Below are 20,948 nucleotides of genomic sequence, written 5' to 3' on the forward strand. Positions count from 1 at the left end.
CCAGTAAAAAGCTGTCGGATAAGCGCGGCTCCGTGCGCGAGCTTTTCCGGTTGTTGAATAGCGCGATCGCGCGCGCGATTCCGGATCGCTAATACGAATGCGCGACCGATAATCCGATTTTGTTTGATGAATCAGGGGCATTGTATTATAACCCCCTTTTATCGGCATTACATACTAGTAACATTACAATTGTTACATAGTAACAATTCTTTGTATATCCTACTGATTTCTGAACTCTGCTTTACTTACTTGTCATAATAAAACATTTATATGTGCAAATATTTCAATATGCTTTCAGCTTATCACCAATTTTATTTATTTTACTTTTTTTTGGTAAACCACAGAATTTTACTCACTTGTTAGGCTGTAGTTATTCCAAAAATACATTTTTAGCAAAACCCTAAGTAATATGATAAATTGCAGTTGAGAGACTGCACACTACATACACAAACAAACTTCCAGAATGACTGAGCTTTCATTTAAATGAAAAGGAGAAGCAGAAAATTAGGTATATAGGGGCTAAACAATCAGAAACTTGTCAGAACACTAAAGAAAGCTGACCATCAGATTCTGTAGGAAACTTAGGAAAATGATGGATCAGAACATAATTCACAGAATAAATTGTGAAAACCAATAGGTAATGACCATTTTGAGGGAAGATGCAATGCTGGAAATGAAAATTGCTGAGAAGAGCCCAAAGGAAACAGCAGGAGTGGGAAGCTGCAAGGTAACTCAAATTTCACTTTACAACAGCCACTGCAGTGAGAAAAACTCACAGGCTCCCCGGGAAGTATTTTATAACCCTTTAATAAAAGTCTAGACAATGTTGATTGGTTTCCCAAGACTTTTAGTATAAATGTAAAATATTAAGGCTTCCTCACATGGATTGGGTCTACCATTAAATTGGTCTGCTAGAAGTGAAGTCTGCATAGGCCTACCAAATTTTGGACTCTTGTGTAGGTGAAATTAACAAACTATTAAAAAGGTTGCTAACAGCAAAAATAAAAGTAAAGGATAGATTCTTCTCTAGTATAAGGTTAATCTTTTTGAGCCAGCTCTAATATATCAGATATTTACAATTCAATAAAACGAATAGGCAAAAAGGGTTTTTTTGGCAGCAGTTACATAATATTTACTTTAGGTAAGCAAAGTATCAAGAGTACAAAGATCAGTAATAAACAATGGTAGCAGTAACCTGAGTATTATTAGATAGTTCGGTATCTTCCAGCCATTGCAAATGGCACAGTTATTTATGGTCCCAGTGCATCTCACTGGTTGGCATTCTCAGATAAATTAGAGACATTTACTAATTTATAAAATAGTAGCAAAGAGAATTTATTTAACATCTTCAAAATCATTGAAACCAATCAAGCCATCATAATTTTACCATAGAAGTAACAAAAACTGTGAATACCATAGTTGTCTAATAATGCTGGTATGTAAGATGATTTATACATAAGAAGTGTTTATAATATATTTTGTGCAGAGGTATGCTTATATTTATATGCAACTACCTATCACTTTATATGTCATTTAAAACGTACTTCATTCTCATTGTTTTACAAACATTAGTATGCAACCACATACATATTTTTGCCCATTGGACAAATGTTCATGTTATTTTGTAACAACATTTATCTTATTTATCTACATGCGCTGTTGTCAACATAGACAAATACACACACCCTCATGCAGACAACTATACACATCCACATACATTGATTCTAACCTTCCTGCAAACACATGTTCTATTTCAACACGTGTACCTATATATTTTGTGATACTAAACTATCCAATAATACTCGGGTTACTGCTACCATTGCCTTTTTGAAATACTTCCCTTCTTTACCACTTACTTTTTTGACAATTAATTAGGTGACACAAATTATCTGGCATTAAAGGGATAATCTAATGACAAAATATACATATATGATATATTTTATTTACACAATAATTAAAGATATAGTTTAGACAGAAATCATATGAATAATCTGCATATGTTTTGGATAACAGAAAACACATTCTTAGTTGTGAAAGAAAAAAAATGGTAAAAAAAAAGAAAATTCCAACAATGGGGAAATAACTGACATTAAAATCTTGTAGCCCTAAATATTTGAAACAAAATCTTGTAGCCACGATAGTGCTAAACCGTCTAAATTAAAATGACAAAATAATTCATCAATTAAAAACATATTATTCTCAAACACCTGTCAATTATAGCAACACTGCCAGAAGCAGAATTTCCCATGGGCTACCTTAACGTAAATACCCAGGGTATCTTCAGCTATTAATAGACAGGAGATATTACACAAAATGTCATAATCCTTCATAAAGATAAAGATACCCTCAGACTTGCAAAAAACATACAAGAAGCCTAAAGTAGATGAACAGATTCTATTTTATTTCAGTGAAAACTAAACTATTTATCAGGGAATGACCTTGCCAGTTTAAAGCTATCTAGTCATGTTCACAATATATTTGATTTCAGCTATATAACTCACTCTTTTTTAACAGCTTTAGGTCTCCTACAGCTACTGTGTTACAAATTGGATTTATGGTGAGCTATAGATTTCCAGTTTAACAGATTAAGGTGCCCTCTTATTAAATTGCAATAAAATCTGCTATTGCCAATCACCTAGCACCATAATAGATCTCATTTTGGCTGTGTGTCACATTTACTTTATGTCCCTTCACAATGTGGCGCAGGGACCAGCAGTTTTCAAACTTCTATATATTAGTATACTGCAGTGTGATGTGACATGGTGTTATTATGGGAATTACACGGTTCTAATGTACTGTCCATGGTCCTGAAATACTCCAAAAACATTACACTGCTGCTAAAAAGTTGCAGGATTGTGTGCTTATGTCTAAGACAGTTTTTACACTCATCATTATTGGGGAGGGGTCCTAGAGTGACACATTAGGAAATAAGAAACTCTTCTCAAATTAGTTTGCCAGGTAATGAGGCACATAGGGCTCTAAAGCAGTGCATGTCATAGAATTTTGTTTTGGAGCACACCAAAGTATGTTGTGTGAAGAATGCTACAAAAGGACAGTCTGCACCTTTTTTCTTTATTTTTTTGTTGTTATCCATTTATTTTAAATGGGTGATCCTAATGCGCCTCTTTTCTTTGAATTTTGAAAGTAGTAGATTTTATTCCACAATGAGAGAATTAAATTTCATTCAGCTTTTATGTATCTGAGCTTGATTTGCATGTTTGCTGTAGCATTTTATGTTTTTGTAATGGAAAGTTTTTCAAATACTGCGAAGAGAGCTAATTTCAATTTCCTTTGCTGCATGTTATTGCAAATAGCTCTTTTAGCAGCATGTTAAAACCAATGTCCTGTGTCCTACTTGAATCTTGAAAACTAAAGTCCTTTATTTCACTGCAATCCTTGTTTCCTACAGGAATTCTGGTATAATAAACATTTTTGTGAGAAACAGGTATGGCCCACTGTGCATATCATTTATGGTCTTTTCAGATCAAAAAATTATTTTACAAGATGTTACAGTATAAATATATATTTCTTTTGGATTAGATTAGAAACTGAAGTCATCAATGCTGTAGGATTCCTAGATTTATTCTTTTAGTATAGCAGCACTACTTTGTGACCTACATTGTCCGCTATAAGGAATTATGTCCACTATACATAGCATTTATCAGATACACACACATTCAATTGACCCCATGCTATTCCTCTTGTTTTTCCATTTACAATACCTATGCATTGAGTCCTTTTTAAAGCTGCAGCTCTTTAGCAATCCCTGGAAAGCATCTATATAATTTAGGCTAAGTCAAAGCAGTGAAAGTAAAAAAGTAGAATCTTCATTTTTTTTTTACATTGGCTGACCTTAACAGACAATCCAAAACAATTAGGAAAGGAGAGATGATGTAATTGTATTTAGAGTGACTGTATTTAAACTGACCACAAAGGGACAGCTTTTTAATTTTGAGTTTTCTCAGCAGGAATCTTGGGATAATTTGACAGTCGTGACATGGGAAAAGGACAACAGAGCCAATACCAGCCTCTATGCACAGGTACTGTTAGATAGAACAGTGAAATGAATGTCAGGGTTTACTTAAATTATTGATGTGTTATTGATACAAAATCTGAGCCTTTTATAATTTCAGTTTATAATAATAATAAGTTGGCACTTAAACTGGTTTTGGCTGGGAATGTGGTGGGGACGGGTGACACTCTTTCCCTTATTCCCATTTATTTCACTGTTTCCCTCTTCCTCGTTCTCCCAAATTCCTGGTTCTGGTACCCCCCCCCCCCCTCTCCATCTCTGACAACCTATTTTTTTTTACCTTCTTTGACACTTTTTACCTAATTCTCCTCTGCAACCGCGCTTGCGTGAACCCCCACGCATGAAGGGTGAGCAACTTTTTGTGAGCTACTATATGTAAGGGCGAAAGTAAACCAGTCAAGTAAGGGCGGAAGTCACCACAACCTTCTGACTTTAAAAGTAAAACTGTGCATGTGCGACTTACGGTGCTTGCATGGTCCAGCTAGCACGGTAAGCCAGTTTAACCATTTATAAGGGCGAGATGCCTGCGGTCCAGTGATTTTGTGGCTGGCTGCAGGCATCTCGTCCTTCCCACTCTCCACCATCAATCTTAGTGAGTAATTACCTTTACCCATTTACAAAAGAATGTTTAAAATGTTTACTTTTCTTATACAGATCCCATAGATGTTACCCTCTTACTTTTACTTTTGGGGGAAAAGGGAAAAAAATTTTTTTTGAAAGTTTCTCGCCAAAACATCCTAAAAGGTTTAAACTTATCTATTCCCCTGGAAACAAGCACTTGAATACAATGTAGTTCATCAATGTGTTTAGCATGTTTTCCATGAGCATAACTCAAAATTTACTCCCTATGTCACATTCATACAATTTATGAATTTCCTCTAACGTTGTTCATCCAGTCTCCAGATAAAGGAACACCCACTGTACCCCCCAGGATAAGTCCCATGTACCTGTTTAACCAAGTATGTTTTGTTCAAAACACAATCTATTATAAGTATCATGTTTTACACATTTCATACATTTCCCTTTTTTCCTGGCTGATAAAAACAGTGGAGAACAATCTATAACACATGTTCAATTACACTGGGCTTCTCACCCTCATTACCTACCTATCTCTCGGAAGTGACTAAAGTTTATGCATTCATTTCTTCATTAGTAGAAGATCACTAAAGCAGGTAAGAAAGTTTTTTAGCATTCTTAGTATTATTATAATATACTATCCCGCTGGTTTACAAACTATCCCCCCCCCCCCCCCCATGTCAGGAACATTATACTATGGAGGAGGCTCAGTCTTCCTTTAATTTCTCAGTAAGACACCTTCTTATACCATCCTACGGCTAACAATTCTCAATTTCTCAAGTTTTTATCAATCCTTTTTTACTTTACAACTATTCAATAGGTTATTTAAACCTTCTCTGACATCAATTACAATTGATATTATCATCAGTTATAATAAATAATCCTACATTTCTACACAGTAAAGGATATACATACTCTTCTTGATAACCTGTGATATCAATACAGTTTAAGATTAGGAATGTACATATTATTGTTTCACTTTTTGGCAAAGGATGTATATAATCTTTGATTAAATTAGTCTGCAATATGTATAAATAGTCTTATGCCCTACTACATGAGCCTACTTTGTAAAAGCTTTGTCCTATTGTAATGTATTGAATATAACCAATTTATTTTACTAATAAATTTGCCAAAAAAGCCATCTTTCACTCTCCTTTTTCTTATTTAATATTGATTTAGGCTTTGCCAAGCATACTTCATGCATTTGTGATTTACCTTTTGGTACATCTATTCCCTGTAATAATGCTTTTACATGGACTGGTCTAGTTCTGAGCTTCCCCCACTACCCAAAAATCTTCATGGCTTGACTGGTTATTGCACTTTCAGGTACATGGCTGGGTTACCACTCCCTAGTAGAAAAAAAGGATTAAGTATTGAGGGTCATTGTATCTCAAGGGGTCCGTAAACTTATCTCCTTTTAATTTCCCTTAGGATGAAGGTTTTTCTGATGTGCATTTTCTTCCTTAATGTGAACATAGGTGCTGAACAGCTATTCAACTGCCGCCTCAGGGCAACATCCACATTTTTGTAATTGTTTCAATGTTGATAATTGCCCCTTTTTTTACCATTTCCTCATATGTTATTTCTTTTTTATTTTGTTCTTGTGCTGTTTGTCTTGTTTTTGTTTTTTTTTTGTAAACCAAAATATTATAAATACATTTTAAAAAATAGGTATATACTTTATAAGTATATACTTTACTATAATCCACATGCTGAAAACATATATACATATTAAGTCAACCTACAAATATTGTGAATGGTTCAATCACCCACCACATTCCTAAATATCAGGAACTGTGGAATCAATAATTCATGCCTTGACCATACAAAAGGGATTACGCTCTGTTTGTTGGCTGATAACCCTCTAACTAAAAAAAAAAATAAGACTAAAAATGATTCTTCTTCTAGGCGTTTTACATGCAAGATAGTTTTCCACTATACAGGTTTTTAAGCAAAAAACAAGAAAAATCCATCTGGACCCAGCAAGCACAAGGGTTTATGGGGTGAACATTTAAACAGTGTACTAACAGAAAAAGCAACCAATCAGCTTTCAGCTGTCATTTCTACAGTAAAAAATAATGATAATATGGACAGAAATAGGTTTTTTAGATAGCACCTTTCAATTTAACATAATTATGCAATTCACCTTCTGTTTCCCAGATACAAAAATAAATGTATTCTGCCTTTTAAACCACCTTCATTTTTTTAGATTTAGTTTTCCCAATGTATGTATCATCTTTTACATCACTTCTAATATTACACATTCCCATTAATCTAATTTCCCCTCTGCATCAATGTATATCTCAATCTTTTATTAAAATCCTCATTGTTGCATCCATTGCCCTTTCTTTCCACATGCATATTCACTGTCTACCGAACTTTATTTTCAATCTTACGTCTGACAGCACTGCTCATTCTTTTTTTTTTAATGCCTGTTATTCTTTTAAAAAATTACTGAACACTTATTAAACGCAATGCATGCAGGTATTGTACAATTTTTTTTACATCCAATTTCACAAAAATAATATACCTATTAGAATGCTATTTGGAAGAAATACAGTGAATGTAGATTTGTGTTTTTTTTATTTGCATTCTGCATTTTTTAAAATCAAGTGTCAGTTCTAACAGATGTAAAGCCCTTGTGCTTGTCAGGTTTGGTATATCTGCCATCATTCATACATCCAGAATACTGTGTTACAGCTCCACCATTCATGATTAAATAAAGTTTTCCTGAAACCTTCCAGTACTTTATGTCATATGTGTGTGTCAGAAAACCACAGGAGTACAATAAAGCAAGCTGCCAGCACACATCATTAATAGGAAGTGCCAAAGTTTTCAGTCTTCTCACCATGAAAGCCAATGGTGACATTTATACAATTGGAAACAGAGTAAATGCAGGGTAGAGCATAAGCTTTGCAGGCCAGTATTTAAAAAGAAGAATTTACACTTTTATTACTTGCCTTACAGGGATAATTCGGGACCTTGTAATTGCATTGTAAGCAGGTGATACCCTATTTTTAGTGACAAATATTTGACATATCATTATTAAATTGTTACTGCTGATCTTGAATTTGTATATACTCATTTATTTAGATCAACACTAATATGCAGCTGAGCCGGACTTACCAAAAACCTTTCCTAATGCACACAAACCTGTCAACTACAAACTTCTGGGATGCCCAGACAGTGGTAGAACTGCTGGAGACTTAGAATAAGGAAAAGTCAGCCTTCCATAAATATATAGTTCTTCTGAAGCATAAAAGGATGCACTGGTGCAGCATGTTTCAAGGGAATGTTGCACAAAGAGGATCTGAGGGCCCTTAAAATGTGCATATGTAAATTGTGTTTGCAGTAGCACAACTATATGTTACACATAGAACTGGGCTTTCTTCGCACTAACTGTAAAAAAAAAATGATATAATTATAAATTATTGTTTGGGTGTATCATAAAAAGCTTGTGTATTTATTCAAAACTCCTCATAGAAAGTTACAACAGCAGTTCATAATAATAACAATATGGTTTGATCTAACACTAACCCCATTAGACATTTTACTGGGTTTTTTGGGGAACAAATTCTTCCTTTATAGCAGATGCACATAACAACTTCAACATAAACAGAGATTGGTAATTCCAAAGCCATCCATATGAGGACAAACCCTAGAGCAGGTTTAAGATGAATCTCTTTTTGGGGTCCCCAATTTAATAGTGGATGCTCTTGCATTTACAAATCTGCTTATTGTATGTGTAGGATAATATCCACTAATATATTCAAAACCTAGAATGAGGTTGGCCTTGATGACATAAAATGGATGCATATGTGAAACTATCAAACTCTATTTATTTTGAGGTATGTATCCTCCGCCTATATGTAAGATATGTGAATAATTGCCCTGCTCTGTCAGCTCCTCACATGGTATACGTTATAAGCTTGACTGAGTGAACCATTTTTCTCTGACTTGACTATCAGTAGACATGGGCTTAAATTCTATTTATCATTGACTCTTTTTAATGATTTAATTGGAAAAATTAAATATTCTGTGATTTGCTTTAATATGTACATGTAGGTGTGTCTGACCTGCTGAGTATTAGCAATCCATGAATCTAGAATACTGTAGTCTATAAATTGTATGAAACTCTACACACAAGTTCTAAATTCCTAAATTCTCAAGGCTGGAGAAGATTGAAAATTAATTTTATATTTGTTGGCAATTATTTTCAGACATGGACCTGATACATCTCAGGTTTGCTGGATCACCTAGGTGCATCTGTAATACCATCTCTCCCTATCTCTCCTCACAGTTGACATTTTTTGTGTTAGTGTTAGGGCTATGCCACACTTGTCAGCGATAGAATCATCATGTACAGTAAGTACTGTTCCAAGCGACACTTCCTCACTATCAAGATGAGTGAGTTCTTGCTTTAGCACTGATCCTGAAGAATGTCACTTGCTAGTAACAGCTCACTTATCTGGCCAGCTAGGCAGTTGTGTTCGGAATCAGGTGACTATTACTCTGTTCTGCAAAGTGATCCTGTTGCTGCTAAGTTGTTGTCAGTGACAGGATCATAGTGTGACATAGGCCCTAGTTTGTATTTGTTACCCAATTTAAACACCTATCCGTTTCACACATGCCGAATAACATACCTAATTGTAACACTGTGTCTTTACTTAACCTTACATTCCTTCAAACAAAACCACATTAAACCACTACTACTTTGCATTTGCTTTTATGAACCAATACTGCTACAATAAAGAATGCAGACACCAATGATTATCGAATTCAAATTATAAGACTTCACTTGCATGTAATTAATATTACATCAACTGCTAGAAATTCTACTTTATTTTTCAGTATATGTACTATACATTTTTTTGACTAAGGATTTTATTTTTATCAGTTCACATTATAGGATCTGTTTCTGCAGTATTCTGAATGTACAAGTGAGGTCACAAAGATTACAAAAGTGGTTTATCCTGTGTACTCCTAAAATCCTCAAACATAATGCTGACTACATACATACATAGAAATATAAAAGAACAAGAAGTACTAAAATTAAGGATGCTTTTATGTTTTAAATTTTGCAACTGTATGCATTAAAATAATTATTGACAGAATGTTTTGATCATTTAATATAGTGAATACTGAATTGTGGATTGGTTGGAGGGGAATATTCATTTCAGCAAAGACTTTTGTGTATAGCAGAGGGATAGGGAAATAAACAGAATGAAAGGGAGGGGAGTTAAGAAATAAAAAGTCAGTGTTTCTATCTCTTAAACAAAGTAGTGGGAAAATGATTATAAGAAACTGCCATGCGTGTTTAAACTTGTCCAAACATGCACGAGAAGCCATGGCACTCTCTGCCATTTAGTTTGCTGTCAGTCACTGTTTAATGCCGTTGCGTTTTACTTCATGTGCTGAAATCATGATAGGTTTAAAAGTTGAGCAACACGTCAATTTGAAATGTTTATTAAAACGTCACACCAGAGCAAAGAGTGCCGCAAGGAAATTTGCACTTACATCCTGCAGCAACTTGAGGTGGGGCTAAACCCTTTTCAAAAAGTCATCACTTGTGACAAAACCTGAATCTTCCAGTATGAGTCTAAAACAAAACAACAGTCAATGCACTGGAAAACACCTTCACCACCAAGAACCAAAAAAAGTGTGTCAAAGCAAGTTGAAATTCAAAGCCATGCTCATGGTGTTTTTTGATATTAAGGGCGTTATTTTGGCAGAATGGGTTCTAAAAGGCACAAGAGTGAACCAACATTATCATAAGGAAAAATTGACAAAGCTGTGAGAAAAAGTCAGAAAAAGACAGCCAGAAATGTAGGAAAATAGTTCTTCATCAGGACAATGCTCCTTCTCAAACATCATTTTTTGTGATATAGTTTTTGACTGACAAACATATCACTACAATGGAGCATTCTCCATTCTGACCAGATTTGGCACCTCTAGCACACACTTGACTTTTTTCTTTTCCTTAAATTGAAATTGGTGTTTAAATAAATGCACTTTGGCCCTGATTTATTAAAGTTCTCCAAGGCTGGAGAGAATACACTTTCATCAGTGAAGCTGGGTGATCCAGCAAACCTGGAATGGATCTGCTCAAGGATTGAAAAGATTTGCTAACAAATCACTAACAAATAGCTTGACTTTTAGGAAATGCATAACAGGTTTGCTGGATTACCCAGCTTCACTGATGAAAGTGTATTCTCTCTAGCCTTGGAGAACTTTAATAAATCAGGGCCTTTGAGCCAATGGATTACATAAAGAAAAAACATCAGCTACCCGACCAGTGGAAAACATGATTGCATCTGTGCCTAATTGCAAATGGAGAGTGTATTGAAATAGACAAGCATTTGAATTGACATATAAATAAAAGTTAATATATCAATCTCGCTATTTAATGGACAGATCTTTTATTTGTTCAGAACATGCCCTTAGACATAAAGCATCAACTGACAAACATACAAAAATGACTAATTTCTCTCATGGGTGAATTACCTAATATATATATATATATATATATATATATATATATATTAGAATAGCCTGCAAAATATATATTTTGTTATAAAGACAATGAATTGAATACACAAACTCTTTCACCTACATCTTCAGTATGAAAGTAATTAGCACATAATGCAATCTTTGAATTCCAATAATACTAGCTACTGTAATTAAACTCACATCTAATCTAAGCTATCTAATAGAATTACACGCAGACCATACAATTACCACTGCTATTGCACACTATTTTCACTGCTGCCATCATACAATTAGACACCTGATTTACTGTTCAGTCACATAAAAAGGACTATCATTAGAATAAAAGGGGAGTTAAATAAAACATTCAGTAATGTGTGGTCACAGGCTTAGGCCCTATCAGGACCAGGCACCATGGTATAATGTAATGTCGAAATCTTTTTCTATGATCATTTGCTTAGTTTAAAAGCCTCCAAAAAGTCTGCACTGAAAAATACAGTGTTTTAGTCAAACTATGGTTTAAGAGCGAAAACACAGCCTATTTATGTTCAATTGCAACAGCTTCCATCAAATCTTGTGCTTTTTCTGATTTATTTATTTTTTTAAGCAAGGCTTTCCAAGACATGCTCCTAAACTACAAAACACCTCCAGACCTGCTGTGAGAATGAAAAAAGGCTATAAAAATATATGACTCGGAAAGTACACAAAACTACTTTAATTTAGAAAAAAAAAATAAAGGATCCTGCGTGTTACAGCTTAACCCTAGAAAATATTAATTTCTTGAGGTATATTTATCAGATAAATACTGTGCTTTTTGGAAATTGTACTTATTTTGCCTTATTTATTTTTTTTTCTGTTTAATTGAAATCCAAATATGAATACATATATATTTATGAAATGTTACATCACAAATTCTGCTATAACTTATTAATACAAGTTATAGGCATGCACAGGGATACATTCCTAAAACACCACAGAACTCTATTTAAAAAGTGACAATCATTATCACATTGCTAAAAAAATAACGATCCATATATCTGTGTAAAATGAATTAATGGTTTTTCGAGTGGAAAAAAAACAAAAATAGTTTTAAAGTGGAACTAAACTCATTGGTATGGGTGATCTTTTGCCATATTTGGTATACACAGCAATTACATTGTCCCCGACATCTAAGTCTTTCTTACTAGTCTGCAGGATAGAGCTGGGCTCTACACCTCATGGTGCATATGAAATGTGAGCAAAACAAACACACACACACAAAAACACTAGAAGTCTGGTGGCTTTTTCTAATTTGAGTTTAGTTCCATTTTGAAGCCAAACTTCTAAATTGCATGCAAAAAAACTTGGAGTGTGTTATGGTTAAGATCTGTGTCCCATATGAAAGAAGTACCCACCCGTCCTGTCCCTAAAACACAGTGATAAGTAAGTGGAGATCTCTGTGATGCAGGGGAACATCATTGGAAGATTTTCCTTACCCCTGTTCCTGTGACAAATCTAAAATGTTGAATTTCCCATAGCTTCCTCTTCCACAGAAAGGACACAGACAACAAAAGCCTTTCTTTAATATTGAAAAAAATTTTTGCCAATGTTAGTATTGTTAAGAAACATAATTTTAACAAATGGGACTAATCACACAAAAAAACTGAAACATATTATTAGGAGGTCTATTTATAAAGCAGTGAATCTGACATTCACTTAAATATTTCCTGGTGGTGAATCATTTACTGCCATTGAAACACATAAACCTGAAAGATTCTCCAACAGGGAATGTTTCAATGAGTGTCAGATTTATAAATAGACCCCTGACTGCAGGAACATGTTGCTGCATGTTTTTGTTTGTGATTTACATAGAAAATAAAATAATTTTTAAAGACAATATTGTCAAAAAAGCCTTGTCTGTCCTAAATAAAGTATGTCTCCCTTTCTCTAATATTTTTTTACACACATATATTACCTTGGTATTATATAATAGTTTGGTGGACACATGAAAACAGTATAACAGTTTGGGTCAAACCCCTGAATGGAGCTCCTGTAATTGTACAGCAGGGAGCCAGTTGAGCCACTGCTGACTTGATCACTGTGGGATCTTCTTTTTAGTTTTCAATTATTTAAGTAAAGAACAGTAACTTTTTTAGCCTTTTTGTTGTCTGAATTTGTATCATTTTTAGGGCTGCTTTCACTCTTTCTGAAAATGAGAAGTGGTACTATGTAGTCCTATACTCATTCCCCAAGGGAACATCCCCATGTGCAGACCTCCAAAACATTGGGGTCATGTCGTGGGGATAAAAACCAGGGGTAGATTCCATATCAGGGAATTTTTAAACATGGCATCCCTCTAATCTGTAACCTCTCGGGTAAACAAAACTTTTTCTTGGGGTAGATTCCAGTGAAACACCCCTCACCATTGGTGACATAAGGGTTTGCCCAAGAAAGGGGGCTACACACTTATTGCCCCTTTCCTTCTTTGGCAAGCCAGAATCCAAGGATAAGAGATAAGACACACATACTTGTTGCCCTGTTTTCCTATCCATGAAGGTCCCAAGCCTAATAAAGAGTCTCGTTTTTATGTTTATATGAAAAAGGCTTTGCAAGACAAAACTTGCCTGGAAATGCTTATAAATGTGCTTGCAAACAAGTGTTTTTGCTTGAAACTGTTCCTGGACACAGAGCTGTGTGGACAGTGACACTTCCAGTCTAACCCCAAATCACATGAACAGTCTGTGCTACTTTGACAGGTATATAGTTGCTTGTCTATATTTCAGCTGCACAACATAGTATAGCTTATAATGACTGATCAGGATGAATATAAAATACAAAAAAGATTTGCAAAAAAACAGAGGGAATATTAAGTTAAAATATATGGTTTGTTTATTTATTTACAAATATTAACTCTTTCATAACATGAAGTTCTGGCTAAACTTTTTCAAGGCATGAGAGCCTGAGCTGAATAGTTATACAAATTGATAGAAAGCCATAGGGCAGTCCGTCAAGCAGTTTTCGATTTGGAGTTGGACAAAGAGCAAGTGCATGCCTTTGAGGAAACTAAAATAGGATTCTTAAATGGCTCTTCAAAGAAATGAATTGATTCATTCCCCAGTCCTCAGATTGTAATTTAAAAAGGTTAGAAGCTTCGTTTTTGAAGTCGTTTAAGTTTAAAGAGACAAATGCTTCATTTAAGTTGTCACTTCACTTTAGATACATTTAAAGACATAAGAATGGTCCTTTATACTAATTAACTGTATAAGCCAATACAAGGCCCTCTTTGTAATGATATGTATCTTAAAATTGGTAGACGTCAGTCAAATGCAGTTGGTTGAGCTATTAGAAAGCACATTTGCATAACTAAAAAGAAAAACCTATCTATCTGGTGAGCAGATTCCTACAAAAATACAAATAATAAAATAGCATAGCTTATTCAAAGTTTAATTTTACATTTTTGAAAATGCCTAAAGCATCTTTCATAACACTACCTATGCTCTTTAAGAGACACTATCATTATGCATCACAATTCAAAATAGGCATACCTGAAAAAACCACAGCTCATGCCAGCTGAACACCTCAATCATGACAGTAGAAAACAGCAGAACTCTGAATAGAAAGCCACCACTTTCAGGAATATCAATCTATTGTGTTCCCCGCATTGTTCAGGGGTCCCTAATTTTTTTACTTATTACAGGTCTCAGCAATGACAATGAAGTAAAAGAGTAAAGACATTAAACACTGTGGGGACCTAGGAGATTGTCCTCCTGGAGATGTCATTTGAACAGAAAGATTTGGTGTTCTGAGGCCATCGATAGTGGGAAAGGTAAATATACACTCTTTTTTTATCTAACTCCCCTGATCCGCATACTAGTTTCAAAGGAGTGACTTTTTGACATTTGAATGGATCTCATTGGTACAAGTGAAATTCTGTTTTGTTACATTAATTAATCTTTACCAAAATTCAACTGTTTCAAATGATGAGTTTAATTAGTATATTAAAAGTACTTAGAAACAAAAAATGGTTGTTATATTGGGGAACAAATAGGAAGGTTAGAGAAAAACCATAGAAATTGACTTCCAAATAAATAATTTGTAAGTTAAAATAAAAGAGCTTTTTTAAACACTCCAATGAGTTAGAAACTCAAAGCGTAGGTGCCTGAAAAAAATGATACAAAGCTCTTGTAGAAGGCATAATGTTTGATGCAACAGGGCTACAATGACTTGCAACTGAAAAAAATAACAGCAAGTATATATGATATTTGTCAACCTGTCGTCGGTGTTGCACATGTAATTGTATACAATTTTTCTTAGATTTAACATGTCACCATTCCAGCTTAAATGCATTACCATGTATATAGCCAAGTGGATGCTGTCTATATTGAATGATGTTGTTCATAAAGTATAGAAAAAGAATTGGAAATGGATAAAAAGGGAAGAAAAATAATATTTTTAAGCTGACAACCCACTGAATAAAACGCTGGGTTTAATTAACCATTTCAGAACATTCCTGCGGCTTTTGATCATTTTACAAAGGATCAATTACAAAATATAAATTCTATAGTGCACTATTTTGCGATATGATGGCTCGTTGTTGGTTTGTTGAACTATACCGCACACAAATAGTTTCTTCATTTAAATCTGAGTTGATCATGAAATTATTTTAGAACATGATTGACTATTAATATTATAGTAAATGTGAGTTATAGCAAACGTTCTGCAGTACAGAAAAAATCTTTGTAGTTTGAAGCTCATGAACTTGGAAGATTCACTTGAAGAGAATGTTTGCTGAGCGTCAGATTTACTGCTTTATGAACAGACCCCATGATCTTTTGAACAATCTTTCACTTAAATTATCTGAATATTCTGACTGATCCAATCATCCTATTCTTTTATTCAATGTAACTAAATCTTATTAAAGGAGTCAAAACAGTGCTAAAGGTCACTGATATTTGTCAGATTGGGTCAAAAATCAAACTTGGTTTAGTGCCTACTAAGTTAAGTGTGAATTAAAGCTCACAATTTTTATTTTCTTTCTCACACCTAACCTTGTAACAATGTCTATACATGCTTCCCTAAATCGACTAAAACTCTTTAATACAAACCTAAATTAACCGTCTAAATCATTATTGGGGTTGTGAAAGATCTATCCATGGGATCCAGCAAGTGTTCAAAGTCCCTTTTTTTAGTGAATAAATTGCAGTCATGTTGTACATTGTAATGTACAGGCAAACATGTATCTCTCAAATTTACTGAAATCTCCCCTGATTGACCTACTAAAATTAGTTCTCCCCTGCCCCTGCTGACAGCACAATAAAAGACAATCTTTAGTTCCATTGTATTGTGTTTGCCAAATAGTTAACAGAGGAAGTAAAACTTTGGAGTACTTGTCTAACTTAACTGCAAGGGTCTGTGTGAAATAAACCATGACAGCAGAAAAGTAAACTTAATCATGGACTGGGGATTTCTCAGCTCACGACACTGCATCTCACACACTGGGCCTAATTTATTAAAGCTCCCCAATGCTGGAGAGGATACACTTTTATCAATGAATCTGGGTGATCCAGCAAACCTGGAATGGATTTGATCCAGGATTCAAAACATTTGCTAACAAATAGCAAATGAATTTGAAGAAATCCATTCCAGATTTGCTTGATCACCCAGCTTATCAGGATATAGGGATTCCTAAGATCATGTTTGCATGCAGCCCCAGCAGATATTTGTTTTTTTATAATTTACATATTATTACTCAGTGCAATGTGCCACACACAGTTCAAGAGATTTTAGTGTTTTTTAGTTTGTAAATCCAAGTCCTAGCCAAAGACGTGTATGTATTTAGAGGAAATGTGGCTGCTCTGCAAGAGCTACATCTCCAATGCTGCTGCACACTTTTTCTAGGAAAACAAGTCTGTTAACACACTGAGCATCGGCTTGTGGTTCACAATAGAAGTATACAGATGAGGTTGCCAACACTGGCCCTAAACAGACACATCCAGAGGTAGTGTTGCAAGCATGGAATGTCAAATGTACTGTAAGTACAAATGTAAATGTAAATGTACAAAGCAATTAAAACAGAATGAACACAAACAGTGAAGTGTAAGCCAATTTCCTTATTAGATATAGCTGCACCTTAAGCAATACATTATGGTCAACAACTCACCTCTTGCATTGAACAATAAAGCAACAATACCACTCTTAAAGAATCATCAATCTGCTCACTATGCTTTCTCCTCCTTCCAGAACCCCCCACTTTGCACTTGAATGGTTGGTTGGTGTTAGCAAAGCTTCAACTTTATTAAAATAAAAGTGATTTGCCTATATTTCTATAGTAAATCAACTCCAATGCTTTCTCTTCTGCAACCAATATTACTGCTTAAATAAAGAACTACAGTGCAGTAAAATCAAATTGAAAGACAGCTACTACAGTGACAAAGTAGATAATATGGCACTAAAAATGACACAAAGCGCTTTGTGTACTTTTCTTAAATCACCTTACAACTTTGCTTGGCAATATTTCCATAATTGATAGTCTTTAGATGCCATTATATACAGCAAAAATGAGCACACATGTAATACTTACCAATGTACTTGCTTTACTTGCAGCACTGAATTAATTGGCTATTAAAAGATTATTAAAGCTCAACTAAAGCTAAAATTGAAAAAGGAAAATCCTAAAAGCAATCAGGTTGATAACTGCATAAAAAACAGTGTATACAAAGTGGTACTAATACCTGTTTCATGTGTGAGTTTGCTTGCAAACTGCACTACAGCTATTACTCATCTCTGAAATGAGCCAGTGAACAAGTTAAACACTGTTCCTATGTGACACCCAAATTAAGAAAAGCAATAGGTGTTACACTAAAGTAAAAGAAACTTATAGTTGACAGGAAGTTGCTGGTGATTATAAGACCTCCAAGGTCACGAGTCTGGGAGGACAGATGAACAGCGCTGAAAAGCAGGCAAACTATGATAGGTTTCTGAATAAGAAAAGTTTTTAGTTTTCATGTTAATACCTAATATTAATATTACTTAATAACAACTTAATAATAATAATTTAAATGAATAACACTTTTGACTTTAACAACTTGTCTTGGGCATTACCAAACTGATCCTACAAAGTAGGGATGGCACAGAAATGGTTTTGATTTTACCTGTTAGCTTAATTAAATGTATGTTGTTGATAAGGTGGTTCATGTATTTATATCTGGATTTATATTTATTTGTACATATTTATAATTAAAAAAGTCAATATATGGCACAATAAGTAATAATATATACTAATCTAACCAAATATTAACTTTTGTGCAAATATTAGGGACATTTTTGTATTTGTAAATACATTGATTCTGATAACAAAAAAGTTTTATTCCAAAGAAATGTTTAAAGAATCCCCAAACAAGCTGAAGAAACTCACAAGACTGGAAAAAGTTACAAAAGTAAATCTAAAGACTTGAAACTTCATCTGTCCACAGTCAAACAGAGTTTTTACACACTGAAAAAAATTAGCACAAATTATACTTTCCTTTGAAGTAGACATTGAACCAATGCAATGACACACATTTTAATCCTCAGTCTGGCAACAAAAGAGACAGCTAAAGATCTGTCGGCAGTCTGTTCACTCAGTAGGACCCATGTTTCTGAGTCTTTAGAGGAAACATTGGAAATAGCTATAGCTTGTAGAGTGAAAAGACCCACAGATCTTCAATAATCCCAATAAATAAAGCCTATCCCCAATTAAACTGATAAACAAATTGGAGACAAGAGGGATTTTAGGGCACCTTACACTATTTAGACAAATACATACGTTCCTTATAAAATCTGTTTGTATATTTTAAAACATTGCTTTTGATGAACAATTGTTAAAATTATCTTTTTCGCAAATCTCATCTCACAGGTTGTGAAGATTAAGACAATGTAATGTGTTTACTTAAATAGTGTAAGGTGCCTTAAAAATCCCTCTTGGATCTATATTGTTGGCACTGGAAGTAGCTATTAAAGGAAAACCGAAGTCCACCTTCAACAGGATGGAAAAGCGTAAGACTTATTTTCAGTTTTTATTGTCCTCTTTGTTTTTTGCCCTTGTAAAAAGTAGTCACTACTAATTAGGAAATCTTTCCAATAGGGACACAGACAAGCATTCCACAGCTGAAAAAAAGAAATGTTGGCAGGCATATACTTTTACACTGATGAAAAAATATTTTTTGTTTATTTGTTTAAAGCAACCAAAAATTTTCTTTAGAATTATGGTCAACACTTGCATGTAATTCATTTTCATAAACTATAAAATCATGTGTTCCTTAAAAAGAGACTTTATGCTTACTAAAAGTGATTTTATAATATCAATTTTATCCTACCTTCAGAGTAGAGATCCAAATGACAGGGTGTTTTGGGGTATCTGCTATTTGTTTGATTTCCAAGTTTGGTTACACCTCCACTTTCAGAATAACAGCATTTGGAATTTGGACTTTCTTTCCCTGCAACATAAACATACAAAAATTTTGTCAAAATAGGAAAAAAAAATTTTTTTTGAATTTAAATTTCTAACATGTTACATTCCTTTAGTAAATTACTCATGTTAGGGTTGTGGGTGTCAGTCCATGAAATGGCCATTTCTCTTAAGCCATCCTTTAGTGGATTTGCTAGTTTGCTTCAGATAATTTTTGTGTTGAAAAATCCATTTCTGCTTTAACAATTTGCCAGATGGCCTTAAAATCTCACCAAGCTATATTACAGAATTTATAACTGACTTGATGACTGCAGGCTGTCCAGACCCTAAAGCAGAAAAGCTATAGGGTCTGGGTTGAATAAAAAAAATTTAGTTAATATTCCGAGAATAAAGTCAGATAGGACAGCCATGTGAGGACAAGATAAATACATATATTTCATAACAATAAGTCTTCAAGCTTCAATTAAATATCTATTTAGATCGTTTCTGGAGAAACATGATATGGGCATTTGCTAAAAATCTATTAAGGCATATGTATCCTGAAAAAAATTGTTAACATTTTTAGTTCAATACATATCCTATTATAAGTATAGTTTTTACCAGAAAAGATACATACAACTCCTACACCTGCACATCAGCCGTTTAAAAAGTTTAAATTGTGTAGATATTTTCTCTAATAGTCATTTTAACTACTCCCATAATTTTTTTTTTGAGCTCCTTGTACTGCTTAAAATGTATGCTTTATGATATTTTTTTAAATTAATGTACAGGTAGTCCCCGGGTTACATACGAGATAGGGACTTTAGGTTTGTTCTTGAGTTGAATTTGTATATAAGTTGGAACAGGTACATTATTTTATTAAACGCAATAAGGACACATGTTTGTCAAACAAAGCAAAAAAAAAAAAATTTTATGGAGCCTAGACATTAACTTCTTGAGCAAAAGCTGTGCTTTAATATGCTAAAAGAAACTGCAGAGTTTGTCTTGTCATTAAAGAGTTACAAGAGGCTGCAGAAAGAGCTCATCCTTCTAAGATCACCAAGATTCGATCTCGCGGCGAATCTGGTCTTTCTCACTTACGGAACATGTAAGCAAGAACAGCCTTGTGAATTCGGCCGTCACATTCGAACTTTTCGGGACCTGCAAGAGCTGATTGCACTTGCAGCCCTACCAGATTCTCTATCCAAGAACACTAGAGTCCCGCCGCTGTGCTCATTAATGAATGAAGCCATGGGAATCATCCTGTGATGATTCTCACCGCTGCATTCATTGATGAACACAGCCGCAGGACTCACACTGACAGGAGAAGTACCACGGCTGTGCTCATCAAGGAATGCAGCCATGGGAATCATCACAGGATGATTCCTATGGCTGCATTCATTTATGAGCACAGCCGTGGGAATCCTCCTGTCAGTGTGCGATCCCCGG

The 20,948-nt window shown here is 34.4% G+C and overlaps 1 protein-coding gene across 1 annotated transcript in view; it reads right to left on the reverse strand.

Annotated features, from left to right (window-relative positions):
* Positions 1-20,948, reverse strand: part of TENM2 (teneurin transmembrane protein 2) — a 1,565,317-nt gene that overhangs the window by 568,929 nt on the left and 975,440 nt on the right. The window contains exon 5 of the mRNA XM_072398985.1: positions 19,429-19,548. Coding sequence (XP_072255086.1) covers positions 19,429-19,548 — 120 coding nt within the window. The remainder of the gene's footprint in view (positions 1-19,428; positions 19,549-20,948) is intronic.

The sequence above is a fragment of the Pyxicephalus adspersus genome, chromosome 2, assembly GCF_032062135.1.
Source record: "Pyxicephalus adspersus chromosome 2, UCB_Pads_2.0, whole genome shotgun sequence".
NCBI classification, from domain to species: domain Eukaryota; kingdom Metazoa; phylum Chordata; class Amphibia; order Anura; family Pyxicephalidae; genus Pyxicephalus; species Pyxicephalus adspersus.